The sequence below is a fragment of the Dromaius novaehollandiae genome, chromosome 20, assembly GCF_036370855.1.
Source record: "Dromaius novaehollandiae isolate bDroNov1 chromosome 20, bDroNov1.hap1, whole genome shotgun sequence".
NCBI lineage: Eukaryota > Metazoa > Chordata > Aves > Casuariiformes > Dromaiidae > Dromaius > Dromaius novaehollandiae.
In genome coordinates this window covers 3,467,457-3,488,249 of record NC_088117.1, presented here as the reverse complement: position 1 = coordinate 3,488,249, position 20,793 = coordinate 3,467,457, and the positions used below count along the sequence as shown (strand labels likewise).

At 45.3% G+C, this 20,793-nt stretch overlaps 1 protein-coding gene across 3 annotated transcripts in view; it reads right to left on the bottom strand.

The window, feature by feature from the left end:
• Positions 1 to 20,793, bottom strand: part of LOC112991341 (discoidin domain-containing receptor 2-like) — a 59,718-nt gene that overhangs the window by 9,536 nt on the left and 29,389 nt on the right. For all 3 annotated transcript variants that reach the window (XM_064523622.1, XM_064523623.1, XM_026113773.2), the window contains exons 3-12: positions 19,995 to 20,097; positions 17,200 to 17,428; positions 13,060 to 13,207; positions 12,745 to 12,850; positions 9,698 to 9,884; positions 6,045 to 6,291; positions 4,926 to 5,018; positions 4,228 to 4,385; positions 3,809 to 4,004; positions 2,363 to 2,607 (exon numbers count right to left, since the gene is read on the bottom strand). In XM_064523622.1, coding sequence (XP_064379692.1) covers positions 2,363 to 2,607; positions 3,809 to 4,004; positions 4,228 to 4,385; positions 4,926 to 5,018; positions 6,045 to 6,291; positions 9,698 to 9,884; positions 12,745 to 12,850; positions 13,060 to 13,207; positions 17,200 to 17,428; positions 19,995 to 20,097 — 1,712 coding nt within the window. The remainder of the gene's footprint in view (positions 1 to 2,362; positions 2,608 to 3,808; positions 4,005 to 4,227; positions 4,386 to 4,925; positions 5,019 to 6,044; positions 6,292 to 9,697; positions 9,885 to 12,744; positions 12,851 to 13,059; positions 13,208 to 17,199; positions 17,429 to 19,994; positions 20,098 to 20,793) is intronic.

Below are 20,793 nucleotides of genomic sequence, written 5' to 3'. Positions count from 1 at the left end.
AACAAGCACTGAACATGTTCAGGAAGGCCACTACACCTGAAGTTTTCCATTTTACTCTACACGTGCAGACAAACGGCACAGCTGCAGCAGGTTTGGCATGTACAACATGCCAGACCAGCCATACACGTACGCTGAGCATGCCCCAGGTTGTCACACATCTGCAGTCTGGCTTGAGTCACTGCTCCAACTTAACTGAGGAATGCCCAGAAGTCACAGCCAAAACTCTGAAGTCCTCAAACTCCAAACAGGAGAAATGCTTGTGACATGAACACCTCAATTGTGAATGTATCCAAAGGAGTTCTCCAAGGAGAACACAGAATCCCAAGTTTCTTAAAATAAATAAATGAATGAATGAAGACTTGAAATTACTGCTAAGGTTTTATAAAGAAAAATTGAGAAAAAAGCTTTCCTTAAGAAAAATGCATATTCAAGAGGAGAACAAAGACAAGAGATACTAGAATAAGGGAAAGCAGACAGACCTGAGTGTGTGGGATAGAAAAAGGGAAAGAAGGAGGGGAGCAGACTGGATGTGTCAGTCCCAGGAAGACATGCAGCAGGAGAACATAATGGGAGCTTAATGAATTTTATATGAAGCAACAATCGAGAGCGTATGTGACAAGCATGGCGAGGAGAAAGAGGAGACGGTATAGAAAATGGGACAAAGCTGCAGAACAAAAGTATGAAGAGGCTGCTGCAGTTACATGAAGAATGAAATCTGCCGTGGTGAAAGTATGGTCACAAGACCTGTTCTTCTGTCATTCACAAAATCCAGCAAGATCAAGCAGAGACTGGCTGTACGAACTTGGGACAGGAAACAGAGCCACGGTATTAAGGGCACAAAGTGTAAATGGAAGTAATGTGTCCAGGAAGCGGGTGGTTAGGAGCAGCAGAGGCCCACTTGAAAGTGAAGGGGGCTCTGAGTGGAGGTGAGGAGAGCATGAATGTTGCTAGAAGCAAGACTGCACACCAAGCCACATCGGTGGAGCAGAGCATTTGATGACGACCCAGTCTGGTAAAGACTACAAAGGCAAGAAAGAGAGAAGGCAGCAGGCAACGTGGCACATTTGCAAAGATGAGAAAAGAAAGAGCTTGTGACGCAAGGAGAGAAACAGGCTATGAATCAAACTCCAAGGAAAATGCGGCTGGAGAGCCTGGCCACTGCTGTTTGACAACATGAAGGGGGAGGAGGAGGAACTCTTGACAGTTATTAGAAGGAAAGAAATGAGTGGGAAGGGGAAACCAGAAGCAAAACAGTGAAAAAAAAAAAAACCCCAAACTGTCAGTTTTACTTCTGGAGTGCAACCCAGGATAGGGGCTGGATCCAGGCCGCAGCGCAAGGGGCTACACTGACACCCAGGGGTGACGGTAAAGAATGTCACCAGCTTTTTAATACTCAGAGACCCAAAAAGAAGTGAGGGGGGATGGAGGGGGGGGGATAGTGCGCAGTCAGTAGGGAGGAACATAAAGATGGGCACACCATGGGGAAGAACGAGGGAACAGTAAAGGGCTGGTGCTTTGCTAAAAGATGACAGAAAGGTAGAATTTAAGGCTGGGAGTGAGTGAAAGCTGGGGAGGGTAGAGACACAGATACTGGAAGAGTAGGCGCAAGCAAGAGGAAGTTCTGCCTCAGTAGGGAACTAGGGACAGTGCAGTGAAGAAGTAGGGAGAGAAGAAAAGGACAAACAAAACATTCACAGCTCAAAAGAAGTTCAGGGAGTAAAATGAGAGCTCAGCAGATGACTGAGCTGTACATACCACACTGCCTGGGGCTTCTGACAAACTGGGGACTGAGCAAGCAGCTATGCCAGAAAACATGCAAGGGCACTGCTTGGGAAACATCTGTCTTGGCCTGGGCCCCCACACAGAGCCCAGTCAGACCCTCCACCTCTTAACGTGCAACCTATTTTTAGAGCTAGGCTGAATCTGCCTTGGCCAGAGTCACTACTAGAGCTTTCAAACTCACATGCCTAAAAGTGGGTATCTGAGTGTGAAAGCCACCAGAGGTCCAAGACTTCCATGGAAGAGCATGGAACAGTCTGAATTCGCAACCCAGGCCCTTCTGTATTGTTGTAAATAGGGATACAGAGAGCAAACAGCTAACAAAATTCACAAATACCTCATCTGTTGGAATGACTTCTCTGTAGCACCAAGCAACAAGTTCATGGGTGCAGAATGGGTCTCTCTGAAGCCTAACCTTAAAGGACATTGGCTTTCCCCAAACGCAAAGGCAAGCATTAAAATACTGACATGTAGGTCCCTCAGCCCCCAAGTGTGAAGCAGTGCCCGACAAGCAGCTCAGAAGATTTGCTGCGCCAGGTATCTTCGTTCTATTGAAGAGAGGTGTGGAAAAGAATGGCCGTACCTCTCCAAACTGTCCTTCTCCCAGCTTCTCCTTGAGTCGTAGCTGTTGCCGTGGGAATTCACCTACTGAGATGTCCTTCTTGGTGAGTGAATCCACAGTGAGGGCTGGCACCGCATACATATTGTTGCCTGTCACACCTTGCAGGTGGACAATATCTGTTTCAGCATAGTGAGGAACGTTGTTCTGGAAGCCTTGGTGAGGAGTAGACTTGGTCAGGTCAGGCTCAGCATAGTCCCCACTGCACACTGAGGGGAAACCAGAGACAGCTGGAGTTGAACGCTCTCGCTTCCTCAAAAGCGGTATGGCCTGGCTTCTGCTCTTCTTGATCTTGCAACCGTCTGGGAATCTCAGCTTAACTGCACATCTGTTACCTTGTATCAGCAGCACTGGACATCTAGATTAGGACTGTGCTTTCTTTCAACTGAGGCTTAAACCTAAACAAGCCACACACCTGCAGACCCCACGTTAACCAGCTACCTGCTCTACCCAGTTAACACAAGCTAGAACTCTTGCCCAGACACAGAGGTCTGAGTTGAAAGTGATTTCCTGTTTCTGATTCACCCTAAAGATGAGCTGTCCCTCTTACCTGAGGCAGGGAATGTTGTTTGAAATGGCAAGTTTGCTGTAGATCTCCCTCTGCAACATGAGCTGTTTGAAGTCTTCATTTTCTGTGTACTCTGTTATTTCACCCTACGTCTTACAGCTTACTCACATAAATACTATGGAATAACTCTCTATAATTAATTCCCCGTATGGTCAGTATTACACAGAACATTCATTTTGCTTTAAACTTGTCTGACTCAATCCAAATCAACCTCCCTGCATAGAATAACTTAGCAACCCATCTGTGCTTGAGGAATGTGGTACTGCCCTTCCATTCACTAATCCAGCAGTGCCATCGCTGAGTACAAAAGCCCATTGGATGCATACAGAAGGGAACACTTCCAAAAGCTTCCCAGGGGTCTGGGAGCCAGTGCACCACAAACAATTCTCTGCCAACTTTGCCTCTGCTTTTTCTGAGGGAATTTCAAAGAACCCTTCCTGCAAGAAGAGGTGCTAAAGGCCTTCCTCTCCTCCGTGAGCCAGTCTGGACAGTCCTGGAGTGCTGCAGGCAGCAACACCTCTGCCAAGGGGCAGATGAGACAAACGATGACTTGCTGCTGTGATTGCTGAAAGCAGCTGCTAAAAGATGACCTGGCTAACACAAACACAGTCTTCAAAAGAGAACAATAAAAGGCTGTTTATTGAGGCTGATACACAATCTGCCAAAGCTATGTGCTAAAAACTGTCAGGGCTCCAGAATATTTGTCCCAGGTCCGTGAGTTAGCGTTGCGTAGTAGTGAGAGAAGACTACTCAGACAGTGGGGTAAGAAAGGCACATTTTAAAAGCTGATGAAGATAATAGAAAGAATAAGCACAATTTCTGGAGACTGATGATTATATTACCTGAATCCTCTGCACTTTGTGAGAGCTCAGGAAGCTTGTGGAGCAGTGTAGCTGGCTGGTGATATTCCAAGTCCAGTGGGAAAGCACGTTCATAGGTGGGATTTGACTGGTGGATCTGGGTCTGGTTGTTGGCAATGGTGTAGCTGTAGAAGGAGAGACGAACTGTGGCATCCTCCTCCAGGATTCGGCGCGGAGCCTTGGGAAAAGAGCAAAAACTGCTGAGTTGATGCTAGGTTGAGTGACATGTCAGCTGCAACCATTTCCAGTAACATCTTGGGTAGGGCCTGCATCCTCCCCTGCTCTAGAAACAGTGTTTTAGCTACCAGACAAAGCACGTGAAGCCCTGTGCTTTCCACATAATTCAGAGCTCATTAGGGTTAATACTTTTACTGAACTGCCAAATAGCCCCATTGTATTACCTTTTCCAACCTTTTTTGAACATACTGCTTCCAAAGAATAATGATTATAATCATCAGGAGCAGAAGAATGATAGCCACAAGGCAGCCCACAAGGATGGAGGTATTAGAGTCATCTGCTTTCTCTCCTATCCAGGTGCTGGTTACAGAAGATGTGGTTTCTGCAATCAGAGGAATTAAGAAGAATCTGGAGTCAAAGCACAGATTGTTTTATGCTCTGGCCAACTTCCATGAGACCATGTTCCTTTCTACAGTCTGGTACAGAAAAGATCTTAGGCAGCTTCCCAAGTATTAGCATTGGTTGTGTCCACACTTTGCTTTAGTCAAATTCTTATTTTGGAGCTTCAGAGCTAAGAACTGCGCAGAGGACTTCTGCAACTAAACACCATTCTCAGCATTGGAAAAGATCTCTTGGCCAGATTTGTATTAAGCAGACAACATCCCCTAGCAGAAAGTTTTCAGAGTTTCAGTGGCTACACATATGCATTGAGCCCACTTGCTCTTAGGTAGCCTAGGCCAGCTGAGGCAGGAAGAAACAGCTGAGGCTCAGAGGACTAAAAGGCAGCCCTGTGTACAAGGGTGATAACCAGACCATACCCAGATCTCCAGAAAGACAAGGACTGACCATATTAACCAGGGTGTTAAGGTGAAATCACCTGGCACTTGAGCCCGTGGCACAGCTAAGTGGCAGATATCCTTACCCCAGGTCCCCTCGGTGACGTTGTATTCTGCTTCCAGGAGTTCTGTTGTGCTTGGGGCTACTGTCACCAAAATAGGATTTACACTCTCCATGTCTGTGGCAGGGAAGGGAAAGCATCAGTTCAACAGTCAGTCTCTGCTCCTGTTTCGCCAGTGGTCAGTGCAGTCCCAGCCGAGCCCCCAGCCCTCCCAGCCAGAGCTGGGCTGAGACCCACGTAGCAGATCACGGAGTGTGAGTGCACTTATCTGCTCAGCCAGCACCTCCCAGAGCTCCTGTGCAGAGAAGCAGAGGCTCCACAGCCCCTCAGTGGAGGGCCCTGTCCTTTCCCAACCCCAGCAAGCCACACTGCACGTAGGACTCTTCCCAGAGCTCGGCCAGAGGTAAGAGAAACCAGAACAAGAACTTTGCTTCATTTTTGGCATGATCATGAGAACGGTCATTCCAGGCCAGACCAACAGCCTGCCCAGTCGCACGTCTGACGGGGAGGGTAGCCAGGACGGGCTGCTACCGACAAGATAGAAACAAGCTGCAAACTCCAGTACTGTCCTCTCATTATAGCTGCTTAGGGATCTCCTGAGTGGGAAGCTATACCCAGATCATCACATTTTGCTCTCGGCAATAGTTTTCTCCAAGACTGAGACTTCCAGAGCCTTCCCAAGCACCTCACAGCACTGACTTCCACCTTATAGCTAGGACTTGAGGAAAAAGAAAATCTGCCTCTTGCTTTTTAATAAACTTGCAATTTGCTAGCTTTATAGCTATCTATAGATGTAATTTAATTATTCATTAAAAAAACAAGACATACATCAATCCGATAAGCAGCAACTGTCTCAAAAAAGAAATGCCTTATGGCTGCTGGGCTACATCATCCCCTTAAGCCACGGCCCTGGCCTGCACTCCAGGCTGCCTCCTCCGTCCCCGCACCGTCCTGCAGCCTCCCAGCTACCCCGCGTTTCCCTATTACACTCCTACCCCTCGCAGAGCACTCAGTACCACCTCTTACTCCCCTTCGGTAGCCCCATGCTGCCCTGCACTGTTAATCTCACACAACCAGCACCTCTACACCACCACTTCTGCTCTCCATGCTCCCCTAGATCTTCTGAGCTGGAGAAACACTCACCAGACTGGAAGGAAATCTCACTCATCATCATCCAGGAGTCGGCGAAGTAGAAGCGGCAAAGTATGGCTTTACCCACGCGCTGATTGAGGGGGACAGTCACAAACCTCGCACTGGGGTTTTTGTCATCTAAGACAGTTGCCACTCCAACAGGTTCGGACTCCCAGTCCGCAATCAGGCGTGGTTTGAACAGACACTCCACCTTCTGGAAGATCTTCACTCCCTTGGAAAACATGTTGTTACAATGCACCTAGCAAGAAGGAACAGACCAACCACAGATTTAATGAAACCAAAAATCAAGGCTTGGTGATTTTCTGTTCATGAAGCTCTTCTATTTCTAACAACTGTCTGTATGAATACTCTTAAATCAGCATGAGTGACTTATTCCAGTACAGCCCCATCCATCCTTAGTCTGCAGTGGGAATGTCCACGTAAAAACTGATTCTGAAGCAGCTGTTAACTTTACATGCAAAAACTAAATTAATGGTCAAGTCTTGGCAGGCTCTCCAAGAGACCCAATGAAATGCAACAATAAAAAAAAGCATCCCCAAACACACCACCCTATGTTAATCTAAAGCCTCACAGAACAATTCTTCTTGAACATATATCCTAAGAAGGGGAAGGAAACCATATCTGGGCTCTACAGCCTCTTTTACAAAGTACACAGCATCTGCGATGTAAGCTATTTTCTCCAAAAAATTACCAAGCAGTATACGCGAGCCAGAGAAGCTATTCCACTGACACGTAGCACTAGCCATGCTGTGGCTGCCCCCAAAAGACAACCAAGGATCTGTGTTTTCTTTACGCCATCACGTAAGCCTGCACCCCTCAGCCTCTCCTGGTCGCTCAGTACCTCATCAGGGTGTCCCTGCCGCAATGGCACCACCGGCTTAGCTAACGATGCTGCAATTTAAACCCACGTGGCTACGCTGCCAAGCTAATGTCTCACCAACATAGAGGCGTCCTCGTGTATCTCCAAGTTATGGCTCCAGTCTGCTTTCAGACTAAGCAGTTTGCAGCCTGCTTCCAAGCTGACTTCACACCTCCATATTTGGGAGGTTTGTTTTACCCTCCCAAGAGCTGGTAGCAGCTTTCCCCTTCCTGCTCTTGAGCTGCACTCAAGCCAAGAGGCTCCGACAGAAGTGACAGAGGCAGGGGACCTACGGCTCCACCGCCCCGGGCTGCAGCACCGCGGGCCCCTCGACACCAACACACAGCACCCTACCAGACCTCCAGCGAAGGGGGCTTCACAAAGCGATGAGGCTCGTAAGGATCCCTTATGCTATTACTCCTATTACCCTGGCTCTTTCTTTAATGCAAATATTGTCCTTGGGTTTGGTTGTTGGGTGGTAGGTTTTTTTTGTTTGTTCTGGTTTTATTTTTCAAACATGACAGTTTAGATTCTGCTATGAAACACTGCAGATCTGGACCACAGCACCAGTGCCAGGAACTATAAAAGGAACAAGGTGGCCCTCAAAGTCCACACTGTTCCTTCCAGCCTGCCCCTCCATTTTCATAGCCACGGTGGTCTGACCCTCCCTCGATACTCCAGGAATTATTTCCTAATGACTGCGCAGTATTAACAACTGCGACAACAACAGTTTCCGCACTAAGTGCGGCTTTGAATCTTAATTGCTTCACCTCCGTGACGTCTTGCAGTGAATAGGAGTGAAGCAGTAATGAGGACAACAGGCCTGATGAACAGGAAAAAGACAAAAAGAGGGTATTTGAGTATAATCAGGAACAGATGAAGCCTAGACAACAGTATTCAATAGGGAGGTATAGTCATCTGTAACAAGGCAGGAAAGCCTGACGCCTGCAATACAGTTTGTGCCAGATTTGGACAGAAGTTGGATATGTTCACATCTTGGAGTGATACAAGAACACTTTCTATTCCAACTATGAGTGCAATGTCAAACACCACTTACTAAGTCCAACTCTACAATATGCAAGCCTAAGTAATTTGCAGTGTAGTTGCAAAATTTGATAACATTTTTAACATTCCCTTGTGTACTGGGGAAGTTCAAAGAACTGGAATAAAGCTAATAGGTACTAATATTCAGTAAGATATGTATCATGAAATAAGTGATTACCAACTAGCTAGCTTACACAAAATAAATGCAAAGGTGAAACAGCATACACTGAATTAAAAATGAAGGATAGTTTAATAGGATGAATGAAGGATATCATAAAAATGAAGAATAATCAAAGCAGCCTTATCATGAAATACTAAACAAAGTTGCTATTTCTACGAGCTTATTTGGTTGATCAGGATGGCTACATTTACATGACATTTTAATACGGCATTTATAACATGCGACTCCACCTAACATAATATGAACCCATGAATTATGTAATTTGATTAAAGCTTGCCAATCTTAAAAATTAAGGCATCATTCTTCAGCAAATTTTTTTTTCCTAGCAGGAACGTGTTCCTAGTCCAAGGCTATTCACTATCTTTTTCAGTGATCTGAAGAGACAGTAAAATCACTAGGAATAAGGAAAAAAGTGAAGCAACAAAAAACAGAAATGCAGGTTTCTCAACTAATCTGAACTGTGCCATGAGCTGGGTCCTCTGACTGACTCACTTCAAGGTAATGAATTCGGCAACAAAATGTAAATCACACTTTCTGGATTGGACTTTTATCCTGGAAACCAATACTTTTGGATAAGATTTTGGAATCTTGCTAAAAGTCAAATGAACATTGGTTTCCTATCCTTTGGCTAAAAAAACCCAAATGTGATCACAGCACTCATAAACGAAGAACAAACAAAAGCAGAGAATCAGTACCATTCTTCTATGCAGTTTGATGGAAAGCCTGCATCCAATTCCACCCTCTACACCTCCAAAAGAGCACTGGCAAGCAAAAAAAGGATTGGAAGAGAACAGCACAAGTAATCCTGGCTCTCACAATGAAGGAATTGAGAAGCTCAGCCAACTTAGTTTACTGAAGCAAAGATCAAGAAAGTGATTTAATCATAGTCTAGAAACAGGAAAATTTCTGAGAAGGCAGGACTCAGATTTTTTGCCAGCAAAAGCAGGCAAAGAGCCAATGGTTGCAAGCTAAAAATAGACAGAATAAAACCAGGGTAAGTAACCACCAAAACAATTTACTTAAGGATGTGGTGGGTTCTCCTTCATTTGAAATCTTTACAAGAAAAGCCACTGATCCTTTTAAAAAAATTCTGCTGTTTACTACAGACTCTAAACGTTTTGTCCATCCCTTTCCTGCACAGTTAAGTAATTTCCCACAGTACAAGCATAGATTTAGGCATCCAGAGAAGTTTTTGGTCAAAAAAATGGAAGCACAATCACATTTTGTTACCTCAAGGGTCAGGCAAGGCCTGCAGACAGTAAGCAGCCTACATCCTAAATCCATCTTGGTTGTCAACAGGGCCTGCCCAAACACCACCCCACGTGTCTGCTTTTTAGTCCTTAGTCATTTAAGCTAAATGAAAGGAAAGCATCTGGGCTCTGGAGAGACAAGCACTCCCCTGCTGCAGTTTTCTGCATGGGCAAACCTGGGATATTTCCTGCTCAAATCCTGCCTCTGGTGGGCTCTGCTGCTAAGTCCCTCACATGCTCATGAGGGGCGATTTGGAAGCACCCAGACCCAAGCCCACCCCAGGCAACAAGAGAGGGAGGACGTGGACACCTTCATGGAGGTGAAGTTCCTCGGTCGGTCAAACTGAAACTCCATTTCAACAGCGCCCGTGCTGAAGCTCTCGTTTTTCCAGCCGACGTAGTCATAGCCCGGCCACACACGGTACTGGTGGCTCTGCGTGAAATCATCCAGTCCCAGCACGCCGTCCGTCAGCTGGCCCAGGCCTCCGTACAAATGCCTAGCAAGGAAGAGCTAACAGTTATACAGAATACCAGCCAGGAAAAGACTCAGGCTCCTTGACCCACTGGAGTGTGAAAGCACCTAAGTCTTTCAACTGGTACCAGGAAAACATTAGTTTAATTATTCTTAGTCCATCCTGGACAAGAACTCATACCCTGTTTTTGTGCATCACCACCTTTATTTTATTTGGGCTGAACTCTGAAAACCTTTCCCTGCTTTGCAAGAGGCAGAAGTTTTTGCATTGACGTGACACACCAACAGCAAAATCTAGCAATACGTAGAGTCCCTTGAGAATGAAAGTGAAGGCTCTGGAGAAGACACTTTGGGTTCTCCTAACAGAGAGCTTTAAGGGAAACATTTCACCATGGAGCTGCATGGGAGGAACACTGCTCTGTCCTACCCTGGGAGGACAAGTTGGAGAAAGTTTTGCAGGCAAGCACAAGCGTGGAAAACAGGCAGTGAGAGGCCATGGTCAGCTAGTCCAGCCACTCACAAGCAGACACAGCCAATTCTATCTGGGATCATTTCTGACACTGCTTCTCACACACGAGCGGAGCATTACCGGCAGCATTGACAAGGCTGATCAGATTCTCCTCCCAGGACTCTGCCACTTTGTATGTGAGAGTGCAAAGTCCATTGGGACAGCGCTGGAAGACTGTATAGTGTAGGACAGGCTAAACATGGTACGTTCCTGACTCAGCTGCCTTTTGGGAGTGCTCCCTGGCATATTCTGCCCCTTGTCCTGTGGCAGGGAGAGTGCTAACAGTTCAGCAGTACCAATGCCTGAGCTCACTTCCTGGACCTGTTTCATTTAATTAGGCAGTCTTTGTAACCAAGGCTGGATCGCTGGTACGTGCATTGAAGGTCCCCAAGTCCATTTCAAGGAAGCCCTCCTATAATTGGGATTTGCAGTAGTCTGCATGTCTTGTGAACTCCAAACAGAATTCACAGCTGGAAGAGACAGATTCCTGCCTCCGGGCCAGTCAGGCACTCAACCTACAGTTTAATTAGTTTGGAAGACTCCTTGCTCAGCATGTTTGGTTTTGCATCTGCATCTAGAGCTCCCCGGCACTCTCCAGCAAAGCCTGCTTCCTAAGTTAGGGCTCAACAGCTAAGTGCAACACCTACATCCTTCTGCACATGTAACTTTTTATAAGACACTCCAAATCGTAAGTTGTGATTCAAAGGAAATTCTGATCTCACAACAGACCTTGGATTTCTAAATATCTACTTTTAAAATATTTTCTGCAAGTGAAAGACTTCTGGGTGAAACTCATTATTCAAAGGCCAGGTTTCCATGTTCAATCTTTAATACATCAATACAGATTGAAAGCATCAGATGTTACCCTACCAAGACCTAATTACCTGATATCTTGCAACATCTCTCAAGTATGAAGAATGTATTCCCCTCCCCTATTTTTGACTCCAGCATAGTAGGACAGAAGTAACTTAAAAAAAAAAAAAAAAATCACCTCTAAGCACGAAGAATTTTAGGCATGAGCAAAAATTTTCAGGAAGTTAATAACAACTGAAATAGGAGTGTACAATAGAAGCACCTTAGCTCAATGGCTGCCACCAGGTCACTTACCAGTCAACTTTCTGCACAAGCAGGGATCTGCTGCCTCAAGAGGAGGCCGTGCTTAAGTTTGCCCAACATTTCAAGCCATTTAAAGGTATTCAAATCTGTATTTATAGCAAAGAAAAGTGGTCATGCTAAATCTCTGAAAGTTCAGCCAGTCATCTAACGTTTCAGATTCAGACTCTTAATGAACTCTGTCTTCCAAGGGAGTCACTAAGATAAACCACAGACCTCAAAACGTCAACAAATGTCCTAATTTACCTCAGCTATTTGAAATATTAGCATGCCTTGTAACGAGCTGTAAAATCCAGTGATTCTGGGCTTTTTTACTCCAAACTGGAAAAGCATCGTACCCAAGAAATCTTTACAGTGAGCAATCAGCCACCTTCCTCTGATACCACAATGGCAGTGGTGCCTCTGCTGACTTATAGCTTCTCACAGGGACTGATGCAGTTTTCCAAATTGTTTCAAGTCCCTCAGGGCTTTGTTTTCAAAAAGAATATCTCACATCTGTCCAGAAGCTCACAGGTATCAAGTGCAGGCCTACAGTTCAGGTGTTGCATACTTTCTTGGATGCCCAATCTACCCTGGAGACCTCCTGCAACAGTTTAAGATGCAGTCTGCTGGAGAATGCATTTCAAATATCAGACTCCAGAAGCAAAAGCAACAAAGGGGGGAAGGACCTTCAGCTGGTCCAAGGACACTGAGATTGTGCAAGCAAAATGCCCAGCCAGCTCTCCCACTCCGATCTTGGGCAACAAAAGAGTAGCAGCACCTTATGATCTGCAGCATCAACAGCAGCCTAAGGCTATACCTGATCAGCAGTGAATGAATATGGTCACAGTAGAAAGCTAGAATGATGAGGGCTTTAAGGCAACCAGACATATCAGAACCATCTCATCACACCATGTACAGATGGGAAGCCATGAACAGAGACAGCACTTGGCTGTATAATGACAGATCCTTCTCTTTGAAGGGAAGTGCCAAAGACTTCCAATAACAGACAAGTAATTTGCTTCCTCATCACCTTCACCAGCTAGGATGGAATGAATCACAAGCTTGTGCCCTCCTTCAAAACAACAACCAACAACACGTCAAAGGGTCTGCAACAACCAAGCCACTCAAATATCAAACGCTTTCGAGAACTAGGAGGCTAGCTTGGAGCTAGGGAGGTCTCACCAAGGAAGCATTTAGGATGCAGGATACTAATGACAGGATAAGTAAGAAAGAAGAGATAACTTGCACAGTGACAGAGAGAGAACAGGACAACTTCTCCCACCTGCGCTCATGGTAGCCATCATAGGTCGAGTCATTCAGATAAACGATGGGGAAGCCAGGAGCCGCTATTGTCCCTCCTTCAGGGATGCTATAGGATGCCAAACCATCTAAAAAAAGAAGGCCATACACCTCAGAAACACAGCAGCAGCCGCCTTCCACCATCTCTGCCCATGTGATTCTGTTATTTATGATGTGGACCACCAGAAGCAGTTCTGTGGGCCTGGAAATCTTTCTCGTGTGTGAGGATGCTGAGGAGTCCCAGTCAGTGTCGTGTAAAGGCTACCTTCCAGTCACAGGCATGGAAATCACTACTTACCATACCAGATGCAGCCATAGAGCTCCACCCTCATACAGACAGTCATTGGCAGCTCTGTCACAGGAATTACCCGGATAAAACGAGCAATGATGGGAGGCCGAAGATCTTTCAAGACCACATCATACGTATCGATGTTGCCTTGGATCACCTGGAAGAGAAAGGTCCTTACCAGTAACTTCCTGGTGTGCAATTCATATGTACAGAAGTATACCTGTACCCCATCATTTGGAACTGAGGAGTTTCCCCATGCAGTATCTGCAGATAGTTTGCTGCTGCTGCTACCCTCCTCCTACCCAGTGCATGGCTTAGGTGAAGGGTCCTTGCTGCCATTTCACTTCCTGTCCACTGCAGACCAGAACCAGGAAGGACTTAGAGGAGAAAGGCAGGTGGGAGACAAATGTACATGTGGACTATACATTGCAGAGAACTTCAGTTACTGGAACGTAACCTCTCTTTCGAGCGAGTCTACACGTACATTCTAACAGCAGGTAATGCTAAGCACTTGCCCTCATCACCAGTTACCTGAGGAGGGTCTTGATGTCCTTTTTCTACAAAATACTGCACGAGCCAACAAAATGTCAGAGCTGGTGCAGCATTTCATGGATGAAGGTCCAAGTAGCTGCACAGCAGATGTCTTGAACTGAAATACTCAGCATTACCACAACTGCTCCATCCTGGTAAAGTGCAGTCTGATCTGGCAGGGAGTTTCACCCGCTCCTTCCCCTCCATTTGATTGCAGTTCTGGGAACAGCCCACTATCTGCTTCGACAGTCACTGTATGGGAACAGCTGAAGCTGTCAATTCCCCAGTGAAGGGCTCAAAAAGCCTAAGAGATTTTTGAAAGGGTCTGGACCTATGGAGACAAAATAAGAACACTTCTGACATCAAGAGCCTAAACTGCTGGTGCAGTTGAGGATGCTCTCAGGGGGAAGGATGGATGAAGCTGAGGCTGCTCAAAAGATCACGTGGACTGGAATTGTTGGTGTTCAGGCAATTTAAAAGATGAGGGAGGCCAATGAGGGAGCAGAAAGATGGCTTCCTCTTCATGGCAGCAGGGAAGATCTCCAGAGAACAAGTATGACTTTTGAGTCACTAGAGAAGTGAAGGACTTTGGACCTTGTTAAACCAAAAGAGGAAGCTCCTCAGAACACAGCATCTTTCTCAAGACCAGCCAGGATGGACAGCCCCAGGAAGGCAACTGAAATGACGTGAGGGGAGACCACATCTGTTTTATTAAAAGCCAGCTGAAGAGCTGCATAGAAAGTCTTCTGAACTCCACCAGGATAGGGTGAAATGCTTTTGTGCACCTGATGGGGAGGAATCTACAAAGCAGCTGTCTCAGCAGTTTAAAGAACAATCAGAGAGCAGGCTCGCTTCCTCATCCTCTTCAGCCCATCAACAGGCTTTTAACTTGCAGCCTGTTAACATCCCTGTTCCTAGGACAAACATTCATGCTCTCTTCCAATGAAATATGGACACATATATATGATCCTTGTCTTCAGATACCTGGAAACAGTGATTAATGCAGCCACTAGATGACCTAAGATAAGAGAGCTGTAAGACACCTAAGCTGGTTCCACACAATCTCATTGATAGGAAAGGAGACCCTAGAGAAGCTAACATATGGCAGAATTTCATTTTGACTGCAGATGGATTTGTTTACTTCCTTAGGAGGGATGTGCAGAAATTCTGCCATTTCACTGCAGACAACCTTGAAATACCCCAGGCCTTCATTACAGGAGTTGGACAGATGCTCTGGAATGGACCGTTCCTCAGGGGAATCTCCAAGATAGCATCAGTATCTCAAGCCAAAAAGGTTCTACACGGACCAATATGGACTCACTGCTAGACAGAATAAGAGAAGGAATCTTCCAACAGCCATCCCCCTCTCAAAAAGGTATCTTTACACCAGCTCTATAGTGGAAGAGCCAACATTTCTGCCTGTCTGATACAGACATCAGAGAGAAGCAAAAGGGAAAACACACTTGGCACAGCACCTCTGCAAATAGGGGTTGCTGCTGTTAAGCACACGCAGTTTCTCATGGCCAAAGAAACAAAGCAATGAGCTGTGTGTGGAATGAACCCCAGACTCCAGCACTGGCAACTGATGGTGCCAATCAACATTCCCAACAGCATCAGGAATTAATTAAGTGGTGCTGCAGGAAAAACAACCCCAGGTGGTACATGTTGGAGAAGTTAATGAGAGACCAGGACGCAAACAGTGCTGCACCACGCAACATTAGTGCCAGTGGAGAGCACCACCCTGAACTGGTGTCAGAAACAAGAGGACAACAAGCTTGACTCTTTGCCTTTACTGAGTACATCAAAGCTAGAGCTGACTTTCCTGGTGCACATCCCACATGCCTGATGACCTCACAACCCTGTGAGACAGCAACACAGTGAAGGGATCTTCTTGGCTGAAGCCATTTGTATGATCCCCCCAGACAGGGGCATGTCAAGATGGGCTCACACTGTCACACCGATATCTCCGTGACTGTGGATCTATCAGCTGCAGGACTGGAAGAAGTCTTCACAATGCACAAAAACAAATTTGGATCCTACACTTACATTTGCACCTCATTCCAAGGTTTGAATGATTTTGTAGGACATTTTACAAGTGATTTGACTAGACAGCAGTGCTTTTGAAATACGGATTCACTAACAGAATGTGACCTTTACTAGTGACACATGTTGAGAAATGTATGCTTTAGGCAAAGTCATTTTTCAGAGGAGCTGAAATGGCAGGAATCACATCTTACCATGTATGCGGTGTCCTGAACAAGAAGAGCAGGACCATCTTCTCTAAAGATACCAAGAGGGAAAACTTTCTGGTCTCATATGATGGAGAACACATACACATACTGCCAGAATACATATGTGGACTCACTCATGGAAGAACAGGGGATGGCTCACATTGTAACAGACAGCTGAATACATGCTCATTACCTTACTGCAGTCTAAGAGGGAGACCTTGCAAAAACTGAGCCCCAGACTAATCATAACACTGACACCAACAAACTTCTGTGGGCCTGAGAACGCTCCTTTGCACAGGACTAGGACAGTGAAGGAGAGGATTTATCTGCTTGGGGACAGTGTAACCATTCAATTCTGGTGTAACTCTGAAAATGCAGACAGACTTCACCTGGTAAAGTACCAGTGAAGGATAGTTAGCACCACTGAGCTTGAGCTTCCCCTCCCATCCTGCAAACAGTGTTTGCAGGCACACAAAGTCTGAGCAACAGGCAAGATAAGTAACGGCCAAGTAACAAATCGAAGGTCTGAGTGAACAAGTCATTTATTAATAAGCTAGAAGTTATTACCTAAACTGTTTCTAGCATTACAGACCCCACTGTGACTTCTGAAGTGCCCTCAGTGCCAGAACTCCCCATGGCACCAGCTACCCCTAATGAGGGCTAGATTCTGGCTTAGGCCTGAGACAGGGGGATCAGCTCAGACAAGCTGCAGATGGGGGAAATCTCCTTTCCAGGAAGGTTTAAAGCTCATGAACACGAGCAGAGTGCAGCACTATATGCCTGAGTCTGGAGGGAGTCAGAAATGACTGCAGTTGAGCAGGGAAGCCTCTGTGGGCATGCACTCAACATGTTTCCTACCCTCTAAACTCCTCCCTCCTCTTGGCTCACTAAATTAACCTTCACTATCAGACATCCAGAACCTCGTCCCCTTTCCACACCCCACCTCTTAAAAACAAACAACCCCACCACACACACAAAGCAGGCATGCCAGATCCCAGACAATGTAGTTAATAGTCAAAAACAGACACTGGACGTGAAGCTTGCTTTGCAGCTTCCAATTTAGGAGCACATCCCAGGCTGGGAGAGGGACATTCACTTTGCATTTCATAATGCTTTTACTATGTACAGAAAGGTAGCAAAGAGCCACTATTTTAGGTCAAGGCAACAGCAAGGATTTGGGGAATCAGGTCAAGAGAATAACAGCCCCAGTAAATACAGGACTAGGGCAGAGGATGTTGAATACCTGACACAGAGAGGACTGAGGAGAGAGTAAGATGCATTAGGCAGTAGGTAGAGACGAAAGGAAGATGCACCTTCTGCAGTCTACTTCCCTACGACTTTAACTTGGATTCTGCATGCTCCATGGTTCAGCTTCTGCTGCACTCACCTGCCTGCCTTGACGATCTTTCCAGGAGACCCAGCGCTCTCCATTGCGGCTGTAGTCAATTCGGTAAGCACGTGCAAATTCTTTGCCTGTGGCACGGGCATGCCGTCCCTGAGTCCCAATTAAGGTGATGAAAAAGAGCTTGTGTAGGTCAATTTGGAGGAACTGCACATCTTCTGGCTGCAACAAGCCAGCCGGGCACCAGGCTCCATCCCCCTCTTCCCTTTGTAACCTGAGGGGAAAACCAAACACATTAACAAAACCTTTCCTCTTGAGGATCCAGCCTTCCCAGTACCTGAGGAGACCCCTTGAAACTGTGAGAATTGCATAAAAAGAAAGCAAATCAGCAAGTGAGCCCTGGCAGCTAGCTACCAAACACCTCTCCCCTGCCGGACGATGATCTGTAGAGACTTATCCGAGATACCTGCAGCCAGTTTTCCCTTTTCAGAGCCACTGTTTTGGCTCTCTCTCATTAACTATTGCAAGTCATTTCTTTCTCAGAGCCAATACTTTAATGTTGACTTGGAAACAACTATATTAGTCAGCAGGAAATTGTGTATTGACTGCTTTTTAGCATGTGGCCTGGAAAGTACGTTGTCACTTTACCTAAATCCCCCCATACAGCAATGCCTGAACCTCTGCTCAGCCTCCTTCTATAGCTCCTCTTTGTGCTTGTAACAGCTATCTTAAAATACATTTTAGAAAAAAGCTCTGCCTATCTACAAATTATTGTGGGTCATCAACACATCTTGCAATTTCCTTCATTGATCCAAGTTGTTTGTGCAAGACACTGCTCTGTTTGATGAGAATCTCTCTGCTTAAAGTTGAGCATTGTAGCACTAGCTGCAAAGATTCAAACTTTCAGCCTTGGAAACTGCATGCCAAGTGCTCTAGCAATCAGCAGGTGGAGCCACTGAAGGAAACACCGAGTTACCTAGGCATTTCTAGACCCAGCTCTGCAAGCCACAAGGTGGTGAAAGTAGTCTTGAATGTGAAAAATTTATCTGGACACGATAAGCCCATGTGAGCTTTAAAGCAGCAGAGATTTCCCAGAAAAGAGCAAGCCCTTGAAACATCCTTTTCTTTCTCATAGCCCTCCTAGCTCTAATTAGTGGGAATAGTGAGTGCAGCCAAATCTCATATCAAGGAAGGAAGTACCCAGAAGGAGAAACACAAGGTCAAGGTACTGGCTAGAAATTGGAGTTTTGTCTCAGCTCAGTTCCCTGCTGTTTGTATAAGGCTTTTACAGTGAAGTGGCAAGTAAAACAAGTTATAAGAAAGGTGTGAATGGCAACTATGAAGTGACAGGGACAAACAGCATCTGCAGAGGAGAGCGATGACCTCTAACAAAACGAAGGCAGCTAGAGGGTGTCCCTTCATGTCTTCCGCCTGTGGATACCCAGCTGCCCTAGCAGAAAGAGATGATAGTAACAGATGGCAAGTGACAACTCAGATATTTGCAGAATTTGGAATAAGCCATCCCTCAGAGAACAAACTACATCTCCAGCTTTCAGACCCACAGGCTTGTTCAAACTTTGCCAAAACACACAACATTTAGCATCTTTGCTCTACCACAGAGTAAGAAAAAAGCAAGCACTACGAAAATTTCATAATTTTGGACTGCCCAAAGTCTTTGTATAAATATAGCCATCATAATTAACCTGTAATGCATATCTAATTTGCATAGAAATTGCAGGAATGTTTAATATCAGCACTACAAACAGCTATAAGGAAACTCACATTTGGAGGTATTTTGCAAATCATCAGTCTGCAGCTTTGAAAGAAGTGAAACGACATAAGAATTAAAAGCCAAACTGCTGAAGAAGACTGTACAGTTTCTTGACATTGAAAGAAAATCCTGTAGCTGCTTTTTAACAACTCCTTAACTCTGTATTTTCCAGTTTACAAAATACAGCATTAGTTTTAAAAAATTTGATCATAAAAAAAATCAGTGACATTATTTCCTGTAATGATGCTATAATGAATACAACAGAAAAGCTGAATTAGGAACATTTATTTCTCCTTGCTTCTAACTGGGGGGGAAGCAAAAATCCATGGCAGGGAAAAGGGAAACGCTTTTGTAATCGGTTCCATAAAAGGCCAATGTATCTAACTGATGCAGAACACCACTGAGACCAGCAGTCAGTGCCATCAGGTCAGGGCAATCACATTCAAAACAGCCAAAGAATTCAGAACTTTTCTGAATTAAAGTGCATACAGCCCATTTCTTCATGACAGTGTTGTTCTTATGATGCTATTGAAAAACCCATCTGCACAAGTGACTGCCTACGATTCAGAGTTTCAAGTGCTCTAAAAAGAATTCCAAAGGCACTGTCTCGATTTGGCCTGTAAATCACAAACCCACTAGAGACAGTTCTAGAGCTACAGAAAAAACATGGTTGAAGCACCTCTGGAGGTCTCTAGTCCAATCTCACGCTCACAGCAGGGCTAACTTCAAAGCTACATTGGCTTCCTCAAGGCCTTGTCCAACCATGTCTTAAAAATCTCCAGTGATGGAGAGGTCAGCACCTCTCTGGAAACCCAAAAGCTGCACCCCTTTCTTCTCATTGGGAAGAATTTTTTTTTCTTTATATCAAGTCAATTGCCCATGTTGCAACTTGTGACCTTGACCATTGCCTTTTGGCCTTTCACTGTGCATTTATTCAGGTCTACAAAGGAAGTGGTGAACAAGCTAAGCAAAAGGGTTTCTTTGTGAGTGAGCCTAAAGAAGAATTTTTATCCTCAATCATTAGATAAGTAAAAGAAAAGGAGTACAGTTTTGCCAGAGATTAACCTACCGTGCATACTGAGGTCCTGTGGAATCATACCACTGGCTGGAAGCAGTGATATCTTCATCCCGTATCGTTCCTTCATGCATGCCCAAAGGATAACGGCATATGGCTGAAAGTGGAAACAAAAGCAAGTAAAAAAAAGTCAGTATTTTTAAAAAATCACTAGACAAGTCTAATTGACAGGCTATGAAATAAACATGGCAATGATAAAATATAAAGAAAGCAAATAAAAAGGAGAAAATACTTCATAATTACTATAAACTAGAATTGCGAGTAATGAAATGCATTGACACAGAGAGCTAATATCATTCAGCAGAGTCCTAGAAGAGCAAAGACTTTACAGAGAAGCATTTTTAACAGTGTCAAAACAAAAAACACACTAGTGTTACTCATTACATAGATCTATTCTACAAGGAGATATTACTTCTCAATAATGATGCAGTATAAAAGGAAGTATTGCATCAAAGATTTTCTTCTTCTTTTTCTGGAAGAAACAGGGTGCTTGACTCGCATTCAGATAAGACCTACTGATATTATGTTCAGCAGTCCAGTAATAAGTGAGAAGTTAAAAAGCATCTAATTCCAGATGACCTGATAACTTCAGCTTACAGGAACATCTGCACTACCATGTCAGTGCAGGTTACAGCTTATATTTGAGCCTAATCCCCCGGTCACCCACATTGCCCCACACTGGTCTGTTCCCTGCCCCTGGCCTTGAGTGGACTGGTTCTCTCCAGGCACGAGCAGGCTCTCCAGCCTGGTGCCTCCAGGGAGGAGAGAGACAACCAGCTCAAGCCACTAGGCT